At 42.4% G+C, this 23,672-nt stretch overlaps 1 protein-coding gene across 21 annotated transcripts in view; it reads right to left on the bottom strand.

Annotated features, from left to right (window-relative positions):
- The window catches only part of GRIK4 (glutamate ionotropic receptor kainate type subunit 4), a 444,032-nt gene that overhangs the window by 70,789 nt on the left and 349,571 nt on the right, over positions 1-23,672 (bottom strand). For 16 of the 21 annotated variants that reach the window (XR_004951076.1, XM_036221747.1, XM_036221742.1 and 13 more), the window contains 2 exons: positions 21,987-22,094; positions 15,792-15,995 (listed from right to left, as the gene is read on the bottom strand). The exons of 1 other annotated variant lie outside the window; for it this stretch is intronic. Coding sequence is in view for 19 of the 20 variants with exons in the window: in XM_036221747.1 (XP_036077640.1) it covers positions 15,792-15,995; positions 21,987-22,094 (312 nt within the window). In the remaining variant the exon portion in view is untranslated. The remainder of the gene's footprint in view (positions 1-15,791; positions 15,996-21,986; positions 22,095-23,672) is intronic. 4 more of the 21 variants (XM_036221752.1, XM_036221755.1, XM_016161271.2 and 1 more) reach the window with 2 other exon arrangements.

The raw sequence follows: 23,672 nt of genomic DNA, 5'->3' as shown, positions 1-23,672 counted from the left end.
TTTGAAGCATGGCTATTTCCTCATAGGAAGGCAAGGAATGTGCAGAGCCTGCCTGCTGGGTCAGGGCGAGGAGCCACAGCAATAGGATTTGATAAACAAAGTACTGCTAGGAAAGCAAAGCATGTCATGGATTCAGGATATAGCTGCACAGTAATTAAGAAGACACATTGTGGACCCATCTGAACTAGGGGCCTGATTCTGCCACTTCTCAGCCACGTGACCTTGGACAAGTTAACTTAACCTCAGATTCTCTGTTTGCCGATGTAAAAAAAATGGGGGTAATAATATGTGTCTTTGTAAGGTTTTTAAAGATTAAATGAGAAAACATTTGTAAAGCAATTATTAGTACCATATCTGGCATAGAGTAAGTGCTCTACAATTGGCATCCATTACTGTCTTTAGAGCAATTTCTAGCTAAGACAGGCTCAACGTAAGGAGCCACAAGGGTTTGAACACAGCACATGATAGTTTCAGGTGAGGTTACTCAGAAGTCCAGATAAGCCATCTGAGTACCTGCTCCAAGATGTTCAGGCTGCTCTCACCCCTCGCCAACACCACACATACTCAAGGAAATAAAGCTGGCAAGCACAATGAGAGAAGGTCTAATAAAAGCAGGTGGAGAATAAATGTGTGCACCGTGGGGGCTGAGGAGATACCAGTTAGGTCAACTAGCTTAAAGAGTGAAGAAAGGTAGAGCTGTGAGTTGAAAACAAATCAGAAGATTGAGGGTCATTTTAGAGTCAGACAACTAATCCTAGACATTTCCAACCGTTGGGGAGAGGAAAGAGGGGTGAGGTTGCTTGAGGTCTTTCTTAAGACAATATTGGTATGGGAAGTGGAGTAGGGTTGAGTATACAGTGGGGTGAGCTGAAGGCCCGGCTCTGGGGATCTGGAGAAGGTAGAGCCCAGGAAGAAGAGGCAGGGATTTACAGGAAGGGGGTGTAGTCACTATGGCTGCAGTGGGAGGGCAGTTCAAGAGAAAATGTTATCTCCTGCACCCTTAACCTACTAAATGCACCAAGATATCTGAGCCACTGGTATGCTTTCCCTCTTACCAGTCAAAGGGATGATCTGAAAACCTACAACTGATTCTCAGCATTGGGCTATTTGGCCCAGGCTGGAAGTTTCTTGGGGTTAGTGACTATAATGGTTAGTTTTTTAACACATGCCTGCATAGCATCCCATCCATCCATCCATTCATCCATCCATCCATCCATCCATCCATCTCATAATTAGTGAGTCCTGTTGGGGCCTATTCCAGGTGCTAGCAGTATAGGAATGAACAAGACATGTAGTTCCCGATCTCAGAGAATTTACTTTCAAGTGAAGGGAGACAGACAATAAACAAATAGTTCCATAATAAGCAAAATAATTATAGTTGATAATAATTTATTGAAGATAATACAACAAATTAATGTGGTAGAGAGTGACTGGGAGAAAGGGTGGGGGTCCCTTAGGGTGGCAGAGAAAGAATGCTTCTCAGAAAAGATGACATCTGGCTTAAATCTAGATAACAATATGGAAACAGATTGGAGACTTGGGGAAACAGGCTTTTGATAAAAAGAAGACCAAATGTAATGGCCATAGGCTGGAATTGAGCATGCCATGTTCAAGGCACCGAGAGAAGGACAGTAGGGATGCAACACAGAGAGTGAGGATCAAGTGATGGGAGATACAGGGCCTTGTGGGCTCTTGATTAGTTCTTCGGATTGTAAGGCTATTGGTGAAATTGTGGCTGACGCGAGGCAAAGCATGGGGGAAATGGTTATGCTCACGCCCAGAAAGATTTAGTTACTAATTTAAGGTTCAGAAGCAGACCCTGACTTCCAATGGAGCGTATTTTTTTTTCCTTTAAGCCCAAGAGCACAAGCGGACTGGCCAGCCCTGCCATCACCGTGTCTCCTAACAGAGGTACCACCTTCCCCATAGATGGTCCAGAGACCTCCCCCTCTGAAAGGAATTTCTGCTCCTTGTGTCCCCTTTTCCTTCAGAGGCCAAGAAGAGATGGGATCAGAGCAGCACATGAGGCCACCGACAACACACACAACCTTCGGAAGGCTGCTGGACCACCCCACTGTAGAAGTACAACTGGACACATAGTGATTTAGTTTTGTTTTAATCAATTATCAATTATGCTTTTGTAGTGTTCAGACATGTAGTAAGAAGGAATTATCCTAGGAAATCCCGGGAGAGGGAAGGCCCTGGCCCTGGAGCAGACAGACATGAGCGCACATGTACATTGTTTGGGGACAGATGGTGGGAAGGCTAAAGAGTTGAGCTTTAGACCCAGAGAGGAAGTGCAAGCTGAGCCTTATGTGAAGAGGTAAGTAATAGACAACAGGAAAAGAGAGGAGAGGACAACACTCACTGAGAGTTACTACATGCCAGGCACACTTCAGAGATTACTATGGTTTATTGATTTTTCACAATAACCTGGGGGTGGATGCTATCATTTCCATTTCGAGGATTAAGACACAGGGGTCAGAAACGTTGGGTGACTTGTCCAAGTCCACACAGCTAATATCCAGTAGAACAAAGATCTGCACCTGGGTGGCTAGCAGTGAGGGGAGTGGTGTAAGGACAGGGGTTGAGAACAATCGGTCCTCTCACTTCACTAGCACCTGTATCCTGATGACTCCCAAATGGAGCTCAGGTCCAGCTCTGCCCTACTGCTGGCCTCCCTTACCCATGACTTGCTGCACTTCTCTCCACCTCAAAGTCCTGCTAGCGCTTCACATCCATGTTATTTACTCATCATCTTTGCCATCTAAAGCTACTTTTTTCTAAGTACTGTTGCTAAGCTTATAAGTTTACCAGTAACTATCACTAAAACCAAGACCAGAAGTTAGCCTGGAGCCGACTCTCTCCCTCCATGTCTTGTCCCTCCCCATGTAATAACCAAGCCCCATCTATGAAATGTATGTTTAATCTGTTACTGCCACTTGAATCTTAATGCTGCTACCATCATTCAAGTCTTCATTTTAATTATGCAATGGTCCCTGCACTGGTCTCATTTCTTCCAGTTTCTCCTCACTCTGCCAATACATTAAACTGGAAAGGCGCCAGTGGTTCTTAAACTCAAGTCACATGGGTACCATTGGTTCTCAAATTTAAACATCCATCAGAATCACCTGGAGGGACTGTTAAAGTGCAAATTGCTGGGTCCCACTCTAGAGTTTCTGATTCACTAGGTCTGGATGGGGCCCAAGAATATTGATTTATGACAAGTCTTAGGGTATGCTGATGCTGCTGGATCACTGGACCACACTTTGAGAACAACTGCTCTAGAGTCTATTTCTACACCAAAGATCTAATCATATCATTCCCTTGCTTAATAACTCCAGCAACTCCCTACAATCTTTAAAATACAGTCCAAACTCCTTATGGTGATATTCACAACTTGGCCTATACTTGTCTTTTCAGCATCACCTCAAGCTACTTACTTTCCTGTAACCTGTCACATGCCTACATTGTACTATTCATGTTTCTTAAACCTGTCATACATTTCAGACTCCATGCCTTTGCCCACACCATTCTCTCTGCTTGTAATCCTTTCTTTCTTGGTGCTTGTCAAATTCCTACTTGTCCATCAAGGTCAACTTTACTGTTACTTCCCTTAGAGGCAACACACTGTGTCAGAATGGCTGTGGATTTTAATTTCAGACACGCTTGGCTTTGAATTTCATATCAATCACTTGTTAGTTGTGTGACCTTGAATTACCTTCTCTGTTAAGCTGGAATTAACCTCAGCTTCTTCATTATCAAAAGTGAATAATAATGTTTATCTCATAAGATTGTTGTTGAAGAAGAAATGGTACATGGTGTACACTTAATAAACAATAGCTATTAGTATCATTAGCTCTACTCTAAAGCTGTGCCTGGCTCCCTGGAGATGAACTATTTCCTTTTTTCTCTGTGTTCCTATAAAGTTTTATATATTACAAGCTATGTTCTCATTATTTTTATAAACTTGGCCTCATTCCAAGTATAGTTGGGCCATTGTATAAATTATACACGTTGATCCTCCCAGCAGACTTAGTGGGCACACAGCTTGGCAAACTAGAGGCATCTTTGTAGGAGGAAAATCTACAGGTGGATACAGCTCCACACTGGAGCACATTCTTGTTGAGCAATTTGAGGGCTAGTTTCAGGTCCTACTTAATCCTTGTATGATAGACAATTTGGATAACCATACTCGGAGTTTCTATATATATATATATATATAATATATAATATATATATAATTATATAATATATATATTATATATATATATATCCAATTGATAGACAATTTGGATAACCATACTCGGAGTTTATATATATATATATATATATATATATAATATATATAATATATAATATATATATAATTATATAATATATATATAATTATATAATATATATATATATAATATATATATATAATACGAGCTCAGTGAAAGTAAGAACTGTACCTTATCAACATTAAGCTACAACTGTTGTTGAATCAAGGCATCCAGGTATATTGGTCAAGGTCTGAAAGTACATCAGCACTTTTATATGGACCTGGCCTTATGTTCAAGAATAGGATCTTTATTCTTGTGGAAGAGGGGAGTAATACTAGGACCAAGGTTAGCAACATCAGAACTCGGCTTGAGGAATAATCAGGAGCTGAATTACTAAAACTGGGTGGCGACGAAGCTGAGGTTAACTCCAGCTTAACAGAGCAGATAATTCAAGGTGCTTGAGGAACAAGACAGAGGTTAAGTGCCAGCATGCTGAACTGGAGCTTCTGAAAGCACTCCTGACCTCAGATTAGAGCCTGGCGCATGCCTGAGCCTGCAGGTGATGTCTCACTTCTTCCATGTGGGATGGGCAATCAGGATCAGAATAGTCTTAGAAGATATTAAAATACTACTTTCTATAGCTTCCTTTCTCATCACTTCCCCAAATCAATTCCCCACTACTTGTTTCTTCTATTTAACAGGAAGACAATCTCTTAGAAGGCTTAAAGATGCCTTAATTAATACATTTTCATTTCCTCTGCAGAGCCCTCCCTCCCCTGAGGAGCTGGCACTTGGTGGGGAAGGTGGAAATAATTTCCAAGAAGTAAGCCTTCTGACAAATTTCCCAGGCTGCTTCTAGATGCCCAGGGGGGTTTGGAGGAGTACTCTCTTAAGTGGATGAGGTAGCTCTGGAAAAAAACTGAACTCCAACACTCCACTCTGCACCACCTGGAGAGTCCTATATCAACTTACTCAGTGTAAAAGAATCATCATGGGGATCTAAGGACAGGCAGACGAAATCCTGAGGTCTTTTCCTAGATAGGGTGCTGACCTCTGGACCTATGATTCGGGGGAGACAACAGGTTGAGATGGCTTTAAGGGAGATAGGGATTGAAGCTGTGCACCTTCACAGGTAGTATATGATGTCATTCCTTGGTCCTGCCCTGCTCAGAGTTCCCCAAACAACTTACATCTCTCATAGCCACACTGGAGCAAACATTTCTTTTACATGTCTATACTCTCCTTACTTCCATACCATCCAGTCTGCAAACCTTCAAAGACAGAACCAAATCTGATCCATTCTTTTAATCCAAATCCCTAGCACAGTGACCAACATATAATAGATCTTAAATTGCCATCCATCGATTGATTAATCAATTGCTTATCTGGCTTTCTAAGCTTTGAGTTGACAGTTGGTTTGATATAAAACTGCTGAGAGATGATCTCCCTAAATTTATGCAAGGAATGTTTATCACATAGTGCCTTGTTCTGCATGATTCATAGGAACTTTTCATGAACACTATGCTTGCCCTCAAGGACCAGGCAGTCTTACTTCCACTAAGACTCTAGGAGTCCCTATTCAGAAGTAATTTCTGCCTCCTACACTGCTATTCAAGTATGATTTTAGTTTATATTTCTAATACAGCACTTATCCCAATAACCTTGTGTTAAATAATTTCTGCTTGTCTCTCTGTCCTTCTAGCTGGAGTGCTCCTTACAGAAAAGGGCCTGGTTTCACATCTGAGCATTCCAGGTGTTAGCTTCTCTGGGGCTGAGTGTTCTTAGTCTACAAAAAGGAAGTTGTTATACTAACATACATCTGGATTGAGGATATGAGCATCATCCCTTATATGTGTCCCTCTCAAACTGGCCAAGTGAAGCCACCCCCTTTGCTATTCTCCCGGACCAGCCTATTGCCTTTACCCCATTCTTCTAGCAAGCGGACCCAGAAGATGGGAAAACTGGACCAAAATAATTTTCTGTTCCAGCCACCAGTTTTCACATGCCCCCTGTAAAGCAGTGAGAAGAGCAGAAGATTAGAGTCTGGAAAGGATATGAATCTGGGCTCTGACTAATTGCTGTGTATCAGAGCTTTTGTTAGTTACTGAATTCTCTGAGCCTCTGTGTCTTGCCTCTTGGTCTACGTGAAGACTGAATAAAAGAGCATGTGTAGAGCTGTAAAGCTCCTACATAGTGTCTGGCCCTTATTAGGAGCTATCAGCTTATTTCTCTTCTATTCCCTTTCTTTCCTGGGGGCTCAGCTTTGAACTAAGAAGAGATGTGACTAAGTGTCTGGAGCAGAGAGGACTCTCATTCTGATTCTCCACAAAGTCAAGAGAAATGAGAGGAAGGTGAAAACCTGAAGGCCTTGGCAGAGCCTTCTACTGTATCTAGGGTTCACACTGATCACAGGCTGAGGCACTGGGAGCACATTCTGGAGATAGTGCACCTCACCCTTGACTGAGGAGACAGGGAGGCAGTCACAGACAGAGATAGGAGAGCCTAGCTCTATTGATGGCAGCCAATACAGTCATCTCAGAAGAAAGAGAGAGTGGCTGCAGTGTGTTAACTGCTTTTACTGTTTTTTTTTTTAATCAGGCAAGTGAAAGAACTGGAGTAACAGAAAACAAACTTTGATAAATCAAAATGAGAGAGTGGTATAAATGGAGAGGATGTGAGAGAGAACAAAAGCAGGCTTGTCCTAAGATGCAGTCTGGACCTTTGGCCCTTTTATTCTCAAGGACAACAGTCTGTGAATAATGAACATACAATGGATTTCCTCCCTTCCCAAATCTCAGGGGGTTATGTGTAGGGATTGCTACTTGATGTGCATCCCTCAAGAAGCTATTCCAGAATGGACCTTTCCCAGAGTCCAATGGCTATCATGCTCAGCATGCATCTCTGCCTTCACTGCAACTAATGAGATAACACTTCTCCATCCTCAATACTCTACTCAGTTGTTCTTTCCTTGGTGAGCCCTACCCTATTAATGCCCATACTTTTACCAGACCTATGCCTGCCACTCACTACCCACATGACCTTGAAGAGGTTCCTTATCTGCTTTGCAACTCACTTTCCTCACCTGCAACATTTGGTTATTTTGAGGACTAAATGAGTTAATATAATCAATTACTTAAAACAGTGTCTGGCCCATAGGAAACACTTAATAAATGTTAACTATTATTATCATCATCTTTGTTAAAGCTATTAGTAGTATAGCACATATCACGCAGTACAATAATCATTGGTTTACTAATAGTTATTAAGTAGACCCTGAACTCCTTATTGGCATTCCTCACATCCAAATAGTGCTGTCAGAGAGTGGATACTTTAATGAATGAATGGATAAATGAAGTAATGAGTGAAGCATCAAATTATTATCAAAACCTATCTCGTCCTTATTTAGGTACATGCAGAAACCAGAACTTAATGGGGAAGGTAAAGCCCTCCCTGAACTTGACTGTTACATAGGGAAAGACTTGAACACTCCATTTTAGCCCTAGGATCAGTATCTCTATTTTGAAGAATAGAATTCTATGGCCTATTTGCAGTTAAACTAGTCTCTGACTTCTTGGTGAAAAGTAATCCCAGGGGACAAGTCGTGGTGTTTTTTCAGTTCAGCAAAATGTTTCTGGACAACCTTCTCTGTGGATTGAGGAAATGGACAGCCAACCCCACAAGCTCTTTGGAGAATTGTTTCTCATAGGGGCCTAGGAGGGAAAACAGAATGAGGCATTTCAGCTTCATTTACATTTAATTCATTAGAATCTCATTGGTAAGAGCTATTTGATGCCAAAGGTTTATGAGCCTTGAATCTAAGCCTTACGAAGCCCTCTTCTCTTTGAACCTAAATGTGCCATTCTGCCAATATGGCATTGAATACCAAGCAGGTACATGGCTGTGAACTTTGAAGCTGGAATGGAACTCTAACTTTTCCTCAATGTGTTTTACTCCCTCCCAGGCTGGGTTCTGAGGATGTGAAATGCAGTTTCTTCCCTTAGGGATGGCAGTTCTCAGAGCTTAATTTACAAGAATGTCTCCCCCACACTGGGTAAGAGTGGAAGGAGTCACAGAGGGTCATCTGCCCAGTATTACAACTAATGGATGAAATATAATCTCTTTATGGCCAAGATTCAAACTTGCATACCAAGTTCTGGGAATCCTCTGAGTCTTCAGCCTAGAAGGACATCTTAGAAGCAAATGCCAATTGTGGTTGGAGGGAGATGAGAATTTAAATCCATCAGGAAGAGGCTGTGTGTTGTCATAGACCAGGACTCAGGTGAGCAAGTTTAACTCCACCTCTGCCATTCTATGGCTGTGGTACATGGGGTCAATCATTTTGTACTTCTAAGCCTCAGGTTGCTTATCTATAAAATGAGGATAATATCTACTTCACAGAGCCGTTGTGAAGGATAAAGAGCTAATGCTTGTGAGAGTAGTTTCAAACATGAAATTGGTGCACAAATGTAAAGGATGACTGACTAAGACAACACTCAGGACTGATACACCCCTGACCACAGTGGTTCCAGTTACCTGCTTTGGGAAGAAGTGCTGTGTCTTGGCAATGACTCTGAAAACCCTTTCATGAATGGTTCATGCCCTCTATCCCACCTGTCCAGCACTTGAATGTCCCTGCATTTCCTTGTAAAGGGCATAGTCTCAGCTGGGAGCAGCCACTTCCAAACACCGCAAGAGTCACCTTTACCCACCATTTTGCTTTCAGCAGTTTTAGTTACCCGTGGTCAACTGCAATCCAAAAATATTAAATGGAATTTTCAGAAATATGCAATTCATAATTTTAAATTGCATGCCATTCTGAGATGAAATCTCTCATTGTCCCGCTCTGTTCCACCTGGTACATGAATTGTCCCTTTATCCAGATACCCATGCTGTACACACTACCTGCCCTATTAGTCATTAGTCACATAATAGCTGTCTTGGTTATCAGATCGACTATTGGTAGTATCGCAGTGCTTATATTCAAGCAGCCCTTATTTTATTTAATAATGCCCCTCATGTGTAAGAGTTATGATGCTGGCCATTAGGATATACTGAAGAAAAGTATAAACTTTATCATATGTATGAATGAATAGAAAAAAACAGTATATATAGGGTTTGGTACACTCTGTGGTTTCAGGTATCTACTGGGGGTCTTAGAATGTATTCCCCATGAATAAGGAGGGACTACTGTATTTCACTTTAAATAACAGCCAACTTCTTAGCTCCACAGTTCCTTCTACATACAACCCTTTATCTTGCTTTCTCCCTAAAAACTAAACTTCAAACTTTAAAGAGTAGTCCACAGGATTTGACCACAGCAATCTGATCTTAATCAAACGCCCCACTGAACTGCTCTTGTCAGTGACTTCTGTACAGTCAAACCTGTGAACATTTTTCTGTGCTTCCTTTCAAGACAGAAACTTCTTTACCCATTCTCTTTCACCAACCTTCATAGGCTCTCCTTTTCTTGAATATGTATTTTTCTCCTGGGTGATTCTTATCCTACTCAGGGATTCATAGCCACCTACTATTCACCATTCATTTTGTCATTTATGGCTTCAGTCTTCTGAGCCCACTCTAGCCAAATTTCTGCTGAATATTTTTACCTGGCTATCCATAAGGCACTTCAAAGTTACAATTTTTAAAGCTAAAACCATTCTTCTCTTTCCTCTCAGACCTGTTTTCCTCCTCAAGTTTTCACCTCAATGACTGGCACCACCATCCACTCAGATGTCCAAGTCAGAAACCCAGGAGCCATCTTACTGTGCTTCCTCTCTCTCATGGTCCATATCCATTCAGTCCTTGAGTCCTGAGGATCTAACTATTAATAGTTTAAAAACAGTTTATATACTCTGATCTCACTTTACAAAAAGAACTCATTTAGAGTTCAGAAGGGAAGATACTGAAGTATTAACCATGGATATTACTGGTTGTTGGAATTACAAGTATTTTTTTAAACATATATTTTTAAAAGATTGTATACCTCTCTAGAAAAGAAAAACTACCTTTAAGATAGCTTTCGAATGTATGCCTTCTTCTAGCTCCCAAGTTACTTTTGGTTCTCATCAGCTCTTGCCACACAAGGGCCTTATACTTGGTGCCCCTGCTTCCAATCTTGTCTCACCTTCCCCTGACCCATTCATGTTCCATACTGTAGAAGGACACATAGGCCCTTCATCAACAACCACTGCCCACTTCTTATCCTCATTTCCCACCATGCTTTGTTCCAGGTATACTAACTTAAAATGGAAACTATCCATACACCTTAATGCCTCGGATCTTGTGTTCCCTCTCTCCTGAAATGCTGTTTTCCCTCCATGTCCTTCCTATATCTAGCCAACCTTCTCATCCTTAAAGATTCAGGTTGAGTAACACCGCCTGCAGATGTCTCTCCTAGATGTCACAAGCAGACTTAGGAGCCCTCTTCCTGTCCTCTGCATTGTACCTTGTACTTCCCTATCATAAAACTACTTGGTTTTTACCTAAGTAGTCCTCTTCAAAAAGTGACCCAGGGACTATATTATTCATCTTCATACTTGAATACCTGAACAATTTCATTTAAAAATTCACTTTAAATAAATTTTTTGGAGTAATACAGGAGGACCCTTGAGAATGTTCCTGGGGCATCTTCTTCTTTGAGCTATTCCAGTCCATTTCTTCTTCTCTTCCAAATATACTTCCACCAAGACACACCATCACCGCTGCACAGGCCTGCTGTGGGCTCAGCTGTAAAGGATATCACTAGGGTAAAATGAATCCACACTTGAGAGCCACTCTGTTATCCTCCTCATCTCCACTAAACAGATATACTACTGGAGGTGAAAGGCCATCCACCTGGCCCAGTCGTTTGTACTACAGCCACACTCCCACTTTTAGTGGGATTTACACCAAAAGATATGCTCTAATAACTTCCAAACAAATGCAAAAAACATATTTAAATGGTCTTCCATGTTAATATGCCATGTGTCCAAGCTCCAAAGCCCAATAGTCTTGGGTAAGCAGGCAATAATGGATGTGAAAAAACTGAGGCTCTTGAATGCCAACTGGAGATGACCCAGGCCTCTATCCTTTTCTTTTTACTTCTAATAAAATTTTTACTTTTCAGTTATACTTGGCGTATAGTATTATAATAGTGTCATGTGTACAACATAGTGATTAGACATTTATATGCAGTCTTCCATTCTTTACTTCATATTGCTCAGACATCAAGAAGCTACTGCATTCTTCAAACTCTCTAAAGAAAGAGATTCTTTAGTCAGCCACCAGCATCTTCTTAGGGGGGTTTCTCCTTTATACCAAAACTTTGATTCTTCTGCAGTTTCGGCTGCACTTGCTTTGTCCATTGTCCAGGGGAAACTGGTGGGCAACCCTGAACACACAAATCCCCTGTGTCTCTTCCTTGTGCATGCTCTCTTTCTTTCAAGTGCCACATATTCTGCATAAGTCAGCAGCCCCAAAGAGCCATATGTTCCAGAAGGATGACTCCTGAACCCTGGAATAGAGGCTCAGGAACTCTGGACACCCATGAAAAGATCTCAGGTTTGCCCCAGCATGATGTAAACAATGGTTTTCACCCTTCACTGTTAACAGATTACTGTTTTAACAGGTGACTTTATTTTTGTACCAGGAGTACATACTCTATGAAGAAGAGGGGAATTGAGAGTACCCCAAAAAGACTAGTAATAACTATTCATGGGCCAAATCAGCTAATGCTTACCCTGGGTTCACTTGGCCATAAAGGTTTCCCCTCAATGTTACCAGTAATCCTGCAGGTGTATGGCCTGGTGCCAAATGCATTTGTTTCACAAAGGGAAGTTTAGTCTTTACCAGGAAGGCTCAGTAGATTCTCACTGCCCTGGTGGCCAGGGCCATGTCATCATGTTGTTCTACACTTTTAGCTGGCCTGGCCCATGGTGTCTGCTCTATCTGACCCTTCATGTTGTCTCACATCACTCATTGCTTCATGCTCCCCTAGTCTCCAACTCTGAGGCTTCCTTAGGCTGCTGAGATGAGAGAATATGCAGGACTTCTTGGTAATCAGGCATATGCAGGCAAGGCTGCAGGCAGGGAAGTGGGTCCCCAGATCACTTGATGTGGCTAGTACTGACAATGCTGTTGCCACTGTCTTAAAATCTGACTTCTCTGAAGGTGGCCAGAGGGTCCTGGTGTACAACCCAGTATGGGGGAAGTGATGCTTGTGGAGTGAATTCTAACCGATGAGAGATGGGACTCGGCAAATAAATTTTCCTCCCTCCCTCTATGGGCTGTGTAGTGAGGCAGTAATTTTGTAGGGCCTCTCTAGACTGACAATCAGCTCTGCTTGGTACAAAGCTATGGCCAGCACAGTGACATACTTCCTGAGATGTGCTTTCTCTCCTTGCCTGCCTCCTCCCCATTCTCTTCCTTCTGATATCTTGGAACTGCACTCCCTGAGTTAGTATGTAAGCTTTTTCCTTGGGCTCTGTTATCTAGAGACCCCACCCTAACACAACTCATATATTTTGTATGTTAAACATTTGTTGTGAGAGTGCTTGTGTGGGCATGTGTATGTGTGTTATTTTAAATACTTACAATAATTCTTTCCTGATGAACACCGAAGACTTGGGGAAGGGTGGAAAGAATAAAATAAATTTCCCAAGAACACACTGCTAGTAAGTAGATAAACTAAAACTTTAGCGTAGGACCATCTAACATCAAGATTTCTACTTTCTCAGACAATGAGCACTGAAATTAGACAGAAAAGGCTTAAATACTGGCTCTAAACTTACTAGCTATATGATCTTCTGGCAGGTTACTTAAACCTCCCTGAGCTGTCATTTTCTTATCTGTAAAAGTGACAGTTTAGGTACAGTGACTCTGAGGTCTCTTCTAGTTGGGACGCTCAGTAGCCCCAAGGCTTTGCTCTAAAATGTTCACATGTAGCTTGGGAAAGGGATCATGTAGAGTGTATCCAGACTTTAAGACAACTGTAATCCTAGGGGAACATCTTGGCAGACATATCAAAGCATTGAACCTGGGGAGGTGGAATCCCAGTGTCATCCATTCTTGCCTAGGACCAATCACAATGGCATTCGGACAGCCTGCTGGCTTAAATACTTTTCCTATTTGTCAGAAGTCAGCTAAAACATCATTTCCCAAGGGAAGCCTTCTCTCCTCACCCTTTTGCCTCTCCAGACTGGACACTGCTCACTCTATATGCTCTCGTAGCTCCTTCTACTGTATCTCCCTTGCACTTAACACAGTTAGAAATTCTACATTAATGTGATCATTCACTAATGTCTGTCTCTCATTGGTAAGATCCACAAGGGTAGTGCCCATGTTTATTTTGTTCCCTATTGTATCTCCAATGTTTAGAATCATGGAAGGTGTTCAGTAAATATTTCTTAAATGAATGAGTTTAATTAATTAATTAATTAACACTATGTAGGCAAGTCTTGATGAGACCAAAGCAGCAACATTTTGGCTTGAAAGCTGATCTGGAGTGAATGGTAGGATTCTTGTCTGGTTGCCCAGGTCATTCAGTATGTAGCTGCATGTCCTTGAGTCTCAGTCTTCTCTTCTTGCCAGTCCATGTCACAGCTCATTAGGGGGCTGATAGCTGTGTGCTGACTGACATCCCCAAAGTCATCTTGCCAGTCCCCAAGCAGCTCAAGGGGGTTGAAGAAATAGGCTCAAGTTGACCGAGCACATTGGTGAGAGGGGAAGGAAAAGGTCTGGTATTTCAGCTTTCTCTGTGTACACCACTGGGCTGTACCTCCATGGCAGATGCCAAGCAGGAAGACTGACAGTTACAAGAGGTTTGGGGACTGTAAAGAAGCGCAGCACATCCTTTTCTGCTGAAGCATAGCATTGTCAGCAGAGTGGGCTTGAGTCTAAAAAACAGCAGACCATTCTTTTGAAGTCTTCGTCCCTCCACTCTGGCCCTTGTGAGATGCTTCCAGGGCTCCTCCCTAGGCTCTCTGAAGCCTACTGCTGACTGATCATTTTCAAGCCTCTCCCTAGGAGCAAGGCCTCGCTTCTGAACCAGCTCACTCTGGACTCCACTACACTGGGCAGTTCAGTTCCCTGAATAAGCTTTGTTGTTTACCCCATTGGGTCATTGCAAATGCTATCTATACTGACAGACAAGTTCCTAAGCACCATGCTCCTCAGCTTTTAAATACCCTTTCCATGTTCCAGTCTGTACAGAACTTTTTATAATACTTTGTCAAGAATAGCTTATTTAGTGCTTCAATCAACATTTTAAGCTTAAAGACTAGGATTTAAAAAAATTATCTTATATCACAAGTTTGGGTTAAAATTGCATTAATTCAATAGATAAAGGGATGGGAGAAAATAAGGAAAGAAATAAGAAAGAAAATAAGAATTAAGGAAAGAAATAATAAAGCAAGGGTGGGATAAGAGAGCTGTGGAATAAGGGAGGAGAAAAAGGAAGCAAGAAAGGGCCTGGATTTATGTGTACCTTCCTTGGTGACATCAAAGTCCGACAGCTTAGGTAGTGTGCTGCAGTGGGAAGAATGTGAGCTCTGGAGTGAGACAGATCTGGGTTCAAATTCCAGCCCTTTCTCATACTGTGTGGCTTCAGACAAGTCATTTAAGCTCTCTGAGCTCCAGGTGGCTCATTTGTAAAGTGGTGATAACAAGCAGCTAAAAGGTATGGTTAAAGAGGATTAGCACAGAGAGAAAAAGGGGTTGTTGGTTCAAGGTCACACTAAAAACCCAGATCTGTGCTCTCCTTATTGGGAATCCATCACTTATGCTGACCATAAAAACTCAGAAAGTATGGGCAATGAATTAATAATGATTTAATTATTTTTACTGATGTTAATAGCGTGTACCAAGAAAACAAGAGATTTCCCCTTGGAAGAACCTTTACCTAACACATGACTGACATTCTATGATGCTCACTTGCATTTTAATCAAGTCTTCATATTCACCCTGAAAATCTACAGCCTGTCTAAGTGCATCTTGGCCCTGAATCTATAAAAACACATTAGCAATAGCAGAAAATAGTACAACAAGTAACAAAATAACCATAACTGTGACCAACTCCCCTTACAGTTGATCCATTTCCCCTATTATTTAACAATATTTCCCCTGAAAGCACCAGTTGTTGAAGTCAACTGGTATTGGTATATTCCACTTTCTTCAGGCCTGTCCAAATCCTACCAGGGATTGCTAATGAGCAACTAAATAATCAGAACAAACAAAAATACCTGGATAATACAAACATGGAACCAAACTCTATAATTTATATTACTTGGTCAAAACATCCTTACCTGTTACAGGTGTTGGACTGGGAAAACAATCATTGTGATGTCAAATATTCATCAATGTCTAGCACCAGTGCCTGGCTCAAAGACAGCTCAGTAAAGATTTGTGCAATGAATGGACAAATAAATGAAAAATGTATAAATAACTGACTGAATGAATAAATGGAGTATTCATAAGTCTACAGCACAACTTCATATCCTTCCATCTCCCTCCCCAGCCCACCCAAGTCCAAATCACCTGTTCTTTTCTTACCCTAGAAATCAGCTCCCCAACCATTCCTGTCCAGGTGCCATTGGCCTCAGGAACACCATACACACCATCCCCGACCAGGTGAATCTTGTAGTTGAAGCGAAGGATCTCTGCCAGCTCCTTGAGCATGTCCACACAGAAGCCCTCGTAGCGGTCATTGCCTTCCATTTCCTGGTGGTTCCCCTTCAGCATCAAATATGGGTTTTCCTGCAGCAAAACTGGGCAGCTGTCATTCTCATCTTAGCCCTCATGTCTCAGCCACACGTTATGGGAGTGAGCAGGAGCGCAGGAGGTTGGGGAGAAAATGGGCCCAAAGGAGGGAAATAGCTTAGGTAATAGACAACTTTGGAGGTGGCAACTAGCTCCCCTCCTCTGACCTCAAGGCACTTCTCTTACTGGGAACACACAAGGGTCCCACTGCACAGAATGTCAAGCTGAAGTCCCTCTACCTTATTTAAAGTCGCCATCTGACCCCACCTCTATACTGTCCCTTCCTTTTGTTTATGCCACACAGACCTATCATTGAGCGTTATGAGCTACAAGGATGTTGAATATACAGTAGGCAAGGTGGGAACATATATGGAAACCTGCAACCCAAAGCACAGCATGTCTAGTCAGGAGTGCTGGGAAGAGGGACAGGCCTCTCTGGTGAAATGTCCAGAAAAGTTTCCATGGAAGAGGTGTGATTCGAGCTAGGCTCTGAAAGATGACAGAGCACTGACAAATAAAAGAGGTGTAGATAGAAGGCATCATTGACAGGGAAAAAAAGTGATCAAGGGCATAGTCTCGAGTTAGATTGATCATGGCCTATTTAGGGAATGATGCATCCTCCATTTAGTAAGCATAGATTGTATGGAGGGGCGAAGTAGAATGATAAATTTAGAAAGACAAATTAAGGTACACATGGGCCCTGGATGCCAGGATGAGGTGACAGTGTATCAGGCATATATATTGGAAGTACTGAGAGTGTTTAAGACTTAAGTATGTGAATAAAGAATATTAAGCAGCAAGAGAGACTATCTGGAGGTGAGGGCAGACCCTAACCTGCTATGAGATACTGAGTCCTGAGCCATAGTTTGACTTGGGTTGGGTTGCAGAGAGCTGTAAGGACACAGAGAGGGTCAGGCTTGATGACAGGTTGTGTGTGGGCACAAAGGGTAGGGATTCTCAGACCCTTGAAGCCTGGGTAGATGACTGAGGATGGTATTTATAATCATTGCCATGGAAGATTTGGAAGGGAATAGAATTTGGAACATGTTAAATTTAAGGCACTGGTAGTTTATCGAGGTCAAAGTGTCTGAATCTTTGAAATTTGGAGTGAGGGCATGACTGCGGGCAAAGGTTGGGAGCTTCTATATAGAGGTGATGGTTTTAGCTGTAGAGTGTGTAAGGATCATCATAGGGGAAGAGTTGAAAAAAGACAGAGAAGGATACGAAGAGACCCTTGGGGAGACCCTGATCATAGACAATGGGAAAATGAAGAGCAGCCATCGAAGAAGACAAAGCAGAAGCAGAAATAACAGCTGAATAACGAAAATGAGGTCACATAAGTCAAGGAGGAAGGAGTTTCAAGAATCAGAATGCAGACATTCCCACACAGAGAGGAAGTAGGGCTGAAAAAGTGCATCTGGGTGCAGTGTCACTGGCGACCTTTCAAGGAAGATATAATGAAGGGAGTAGAACTCTGCAAGGACTGGGGAGTGAATGAGATATGCATGAGTGAGAGTGGACTAGCATTTTGAGAAGTCAGGAGATAAAGGAAGGCAGGCAGACAATATTTCCCTCTAACCTTTATAAGTTATGTCTCTCTCCAAGCTTCAGTTCATCATTTGCAAACAAAAGGGTTGGAGGATGTCCAAGAGTCCACCAATCCCACAATTTATGATTCCCTAAATTGGAGAGTAGCTGAAAGGGCAGTGGGATGTACATAAGGTGGTAGTTATGGCATCTTAGGATGGAAAGGACCAGTATATTTGTAGGTAGAAAGGGAAGAATCCTTCAAAAAGGAGAGATTAGAGAAGAAAGAGACATGTTAGTTGATGAAGCACGCTTGCAGGATCTGATGGGAGGAGATAGTAAAGGTGAGTGTGAGACTGGGAATTGGGCTTGGAGGTAAGGCAGAGAGCATAAATGTTGATATGGAGAGGAAGCGAGGAGGCCAGAAGAGAGAGAACTCATGCCTCTAGAGTCATGTGGGAAGCAAGTAGGATTAAAGATTTGGTGCATGAAAAGGTCTGGCAGAACTACTCAGGGAATAAGAAAGGGAATGAGTGAGAAATGAGCACAGGGACTGCTGAGACTCAATTGAAGTCAGGAAGCTGAATGCAGATTGGCAGCTGAAATCAAGGACTGCAAGAGCAGCTAACTTGAGGACTTGCATGAGATGAGATGGCTGAGCATCATGGCAGAGATAATTTTAGAAGCCAAGAGAGAAATGTTGAAATGCTGGTTGATAAATTCAAGCTGAAATGTATATCTTGGTTGGAAAAGATGGAAAACATACCAGAGGTCATGAGAGGTAGATGGGGAGAGTAGTTTTGTGAGCTTGATAAAATGGGATAGGGAAAGGTAGAAGGTTGTGTGTCCAGGAGAGGAAGTTCCAAGTTGAAGATTATGATTCATGATCAAGTCTACTGTCATGTCAATGATATGGAGCTAGTCTCCCTGTCTTCTACATATGCTGTCTTTGTCTCAAGAGCTTCTCTCTGCCCTCTCTGTCCCAACTACTCTCCCTCTTTTCTTCTATATAACCTAACTCATCTTTGTCCTTGGGGACCCATTACCTTTTTTTTTTTTTAATGCCTGCAGCACCTAGTGTTCCTAGGTGGTCTTTACCTCTTCTGATGGCAAGTCACTTTCTCAGAACTCCTGTGCCTGTAGCCATGGCCCCACATAACCATCTTTCAGTCTTTCTTTTTGTGCCTGCTCACCTGTAGAAGGTAAATGGAGCCTGGGACTTATTATTTCCCTTCTTTTGTACCCATCTGGTTCCAGCATTAAGCACTGGTGGATTGTGTGAGTGAAAAGCATTTAAATAGGTTAATGGGCAGGGCTCAGCTGGAGGTTTCCATCCCTGGAATAGCAACATCCCAGGGTATCTTTTGTTATCCCCAAAACTGCAACAAAATTATTCTCCCCAAATACTCTCTATTTTCAAGGTAATTTAAAATTCACCGTCAAGTTAAAAGAAAGTTTACAAAATTCCAATCTTGGAGGCAAGAGATGTGTGGAAAAGCTACAATGTTAGAAAGTTTGGGGCCTACTAGCATGTTGAGAAGTGTGGAGGTCAAGTGCTGGCCTGCAGCAGGAGCCCCTGTGCTGGCAGGAGTGTTGGGAGAATGGAAGGCAGTAATGTAAGCAAAATATTTAACTCAGTGTCTGACACAGGGTAGATGTTCAAGGAGTGGGAGCTGAGGCTAATTCTGTGTATTTGCTGGTATTGACCAATAAGTCATTCCCATGTCCCAAATGTACCCTGACAAGGGTGGGAGACCATAGGGATATGTTATCTGTTACATGCATTACAGGGTTACCATTTGCCAAGAATAACTAACAAATGGTCACCAGAGACTGAATTAAGATAATCATTTCTGGCAAGAGTTATCGACTTCTACAACCCATCTTAGACACACGTGCATGAGAAAATGTTTTTTGTTTGAATTATATTTACTATGGTATTAAATGTCACCTGACACAAAGTGTCCTGCCCTCACTCCTCATGAACACATGTGTGTATATATGAACAACAGTGCTTATGCATGTGTGTATGCGCTCACACATTCGGATAGACTTTTCTGGTCTAGAAATATGGCCCTGTGGTCTCTGTCACTGTGGGTCTGTGTCAAAGCTCTGTGTGCTGTCCAATTCCAGACCCTGAGAGGCAGGAAGAACAACTCAGACATATTCCCATTTCCTCCCAAGCACTTATTGGCTTCTAAGAACATCCCTTAACTTGTAAGAAGAAATTCCATCACTCAAATTCTAATCATGAAGCTTCTACTTTGAGTCAGGCACCCCTATCTTTGAGGATGTCTCATTTCAGAAGGGGAGGTAGAGTTATAAACAATAACCTCTAACAGGAGGAGTGATGCAGGAGAGGTACATACAACATGCTAGAGACAGGGAGAGGGTAGGAGTCAGATAAGAGAAGATTTCATGGGCAGAGCTTTGAAGGATGCATAGGTATTTCCAGCTGGAAATAAAAATTAGGGGTGGTGGGTCCTGGGAAGCACTGAAGTACTGTAAATAAGAAAATGATGGGACAATTCTGATTTAAGAATGACGATGCTGACAGGAGGGCAGAACGATAGACTGAGCAAGTGAGAAAGGAGCCTGTGAGAAAGCAATGCTGCAGCTCAGGTGAAAGAGGCAGGTAGGATTAAATTAGAGCATGGATTATGAAGATAGTTAGCAGTGGACAGACTTGAGAAGTATAGTGGGAGGGAGATCCCAGCAATCACAAAGGGTGCTGCCTACCCACACTGGGCCCAGATTGCAGCTTACTATTGCCCTAACTCAGTCAGGTTCTCTAGATCTCAGCTGGAGTGGTGACAACACCACCCTCTAATCTTTCTGATTTTTTCACATGGTTCAGATAAGCTAATGTAGGAGCAGAGATGGAAAATGACTGGGAGCTGGAAATGCTCTCTCTGTCCTTTGTTTTGACTCTTCTCTCTGCCCAGAATATTCCTTCCTAGATGGCTAGTTGGCTCTCACCTATCTCCTGTCAGGTCTCTCTGGTTAGAGCTACCCTTCACAGTGAGGCCCTTATCACCTGGGTGTTCATATCACTTGAAATGTCATTCTTCCAAGTCCCCTTCCCCACTTCTATCTATTCCTGAACAGATAGAACCGAGAACAGTGCCTAGCACACACAGTGGTGTCCAATAAATATTCATTCAATGAATGAATAAAACTGTTCCCTTTACCAAGTAAAGGGAAAACTCAACAGCCTGGCATTCAAATTCCTAAGCACTATGGGCCTGACCTACTTTTCTGGCCTTATGGCTTACCTCTCTTTACCAATGCTCATTTCCCGGGAAAACCTGCACTGTTCAGCATTTCCTGGTTCCCTACAACTCTCCTTGATTCACTTCTCTCTCTCCCTTTCTCCCTATCTTTTAGAGCTCATCTTCCATGCCCCTTCTTCTTCAAAGGCTTTGCTGATCTCCCCTCTCTCCTTCTAGGTACCAGGTTGTGCACTTCTTTCCTGGCTTTTATCCCACTCTAATTACAGTAGATCTTTAATTGCAGTCCAGAGTCCTCAAAGAAATAATCACAATAGGTGGCCTCACACATTTAACAAAGATAAGGCTGAGCAAGCTAACGAATTCATCAAGTCCCCGCTTTGGGCTGGAACTATATCGATGTGGCAGCACTGGTTATCTCTTGCTGATAAGATGCTGTAATAGGCAGGAAACATGATTTTGATTAGTTTAAAGGAGTCGGATGGGGGAGAACAACTAATTATTACTTAATAATTATTGCTTAATACATTGGTTTAATTGACAGATCTTTAAAACATGAGATCTTTAGGGAAGAAGAAGAATATCTTAGCCATACATACACCTGGGTGATGCCATATACCGAATTATAACCTCTTTGAGAATAGGCTGAATCTTATTCATCTTTGTGTCTCCAGGAGAGCAGAGTACCTGGCACATGGGAAGAGGGGCTTGGTAATTGTTGAAGAAAACTGAATCAAATAGAAAAGATCGCTGGCTCTATAGATGGAGAACTCTCTCTTCACCAGCTAGAAATGAAGAAATAGGCCATGAAAGCTCACTGGAATTCAGATGTTCACTGTAGGTGAGCATTTTGTATATGGTAGGCATCAAGCAAGGTAGGCTGTTGCAAAATAATAGGGGGCCATCCTGGTGGACTTCTCTCACCTGTGTCCTAAGGTCAGCTTCCATTGGCCATGCACAGTTTCCCTAGTTGTCAGGGTACCTCTGAAAGAGGCACCCACAAACTGTGGAGCCTCTCAACCCAATCCTTCTTCCCTAGCTGCTTTGAAACGCATTAAATATCATTTCCATATGAAATAGCAACTTGAGTTTAATTATATTGTCATAAATTGACCTCAGTGCTGTGATTAGAGCTCCCATCTTCTGTTTGCTGGAAAGCTAATGAGAAACTTGGAGCTAGAGGAGGCATGCTGGGAGCTGCAGCTGGGAGGCCCGGGAGCACCCTGCTTACCAGGATAGTAGTGACGACCAGAGTGGTGTTGAAGAGACTGTCGGATATGTTGGAGGCATAGAGGCGGCTGTCCATGCTGAGGCCATCTGCCACATGCCATTGGCCAATCTGAGAAGACCAAGGAGAAAGAACTGGGAAGAAATGGCGGAAGACTGGGGAGCTGGGTTGCTGAGATCCTGCAGGTCTCCAGAGCTGAAAGGAGTTCAAAGGTTAGTTCCCTCCTTTCTGGTTGGGCTGTATGTAAGCCATAGAAGCAGGGAGGGATATGGTATGAAGCAAAGGGGCTGAACTTGGGCAAGGGTACTGTTACATAGGGTTGGAGGTGGGGCTCAAGGAAGGGTGGAGAGACATGTAAGAGTAAGGAAAGAAAGTGGTGATGACTTAGGATAAGTAGAAGAAGAATATGGAAAAATAAATCAAGAATGGAATGGAATTCAGGGAAATTCATACAAAAGGAAATGGAGCATGTGGCATCACATTATCTTGAGTCAGGAATGAGCCACAAAGCTCTTTTGCTTCGGCCTGTCTTCAGTGATTCTAATTATCTAAATAAGAATCAAAATAGTATACTGGAAAGAAGTGGCATATATTAGGCCTTTAATAAATGTTTGCTGAATGGTTCAATGAATGAATGAACTAATAGAGGGAAGACCCAGGTTCTATTCCTGGTTGATTTACTTGCTAGCCGTGAGAACTTAGGCAAGTTATTTAAATCTTTCTGAGTCTCAGTTTCTCTGTCTATAAATGGAGATAGTAATGTTTGCCCTGCCTTCTTCTCAGAGCCAACTGAGATCATGGATGTTCCACTTACCCAGACTTAGGAGCATGAATCTCACTGCGTTAACCCCAGAAAAATTACTGAACCTTTCTGAACATGTTTCTTTATCTATAAAATGTAATAATGAGAGAAACTTCATTGGGTGGTAGTGAGAATGTATTTAACCTGACACTAATTAAATGTTATTTTCCTTTCTCTTCCCCATTGTCTTAACTTTTATGGAAAAAAAAAATCCACAACTTAGGTCTCCATTCTAAAAAGTCACCTACTTCTAAACTCAACGGCACTGGATTTTTAGATGGATTGTTTTCTCAGTGGAACCATTTTGATGTGTGTGTGTGTGTGTGTGTGTGTGTGTGTGAGAGAGAGAGAGAGAGAGAGAGAGAGAGAGAGAGAGAGAGAGAGAGAGAGAGAGAGAGAGAGAGACTAATATATTTCTACTAACTGGATCCTCTGGCAAATCATTTCTGTTGCTGAATTTTCAAGATGGACAGTCAGGAGAGCTGGCTAACGGCTGGCTAGAAACCCAACAAAATGCATACATTTGCCTCTGCCAAGCATTTCCAGGCACCAGCAGCAGCTTTTCTGGAGAAACCTCACAAGTTCTATGGATGCCATGCAGCTCTAGTCACCAGAACTGGGCTCTGTGTTCCTCTTGTGGAAGCATCAATGTCCATAAAGACATGTTTCACCTTTGGCCCCCACCTCCACCCCATAGGGTTAGTGGGTTCAGGGTCACACCGAACAGGAGTACTCTCCCTGATGTGATGGTCTGGAGCTTAAAGAGGGGAGGGCCAAGCCAGGGCCACCATGGACCATCAGCTGGGAACTCTTGCAGACCTTCAGTTCCAGGCAAGAACCTGATGGCATAGATGACACTTTCACCTGCCAAAGAGGAGATAGCCAAA

The sequence above is a fragment of the Rousettus aegyptiacus genome, unplaced genomic scaffold (assembly GCF_014176215.1).
Source record: "Rousettus aegyptiacus isolate mRouAeg1 unplaced genomic scaffold, mRouAeg1.p scaffold_m13_p_5, whole genome shotgun sequence".
NCBI classification, from domain to species: domain Eukaryota; kingdom Metazoa; phylum Chordata; class Mammalia; order Chiroptera; family Pteropodidae; genus Rousettus; species Rousettus aegyptiacus.
This window is presented reverse-complemented; position numbering and strand designations above follow the sequence as displayed.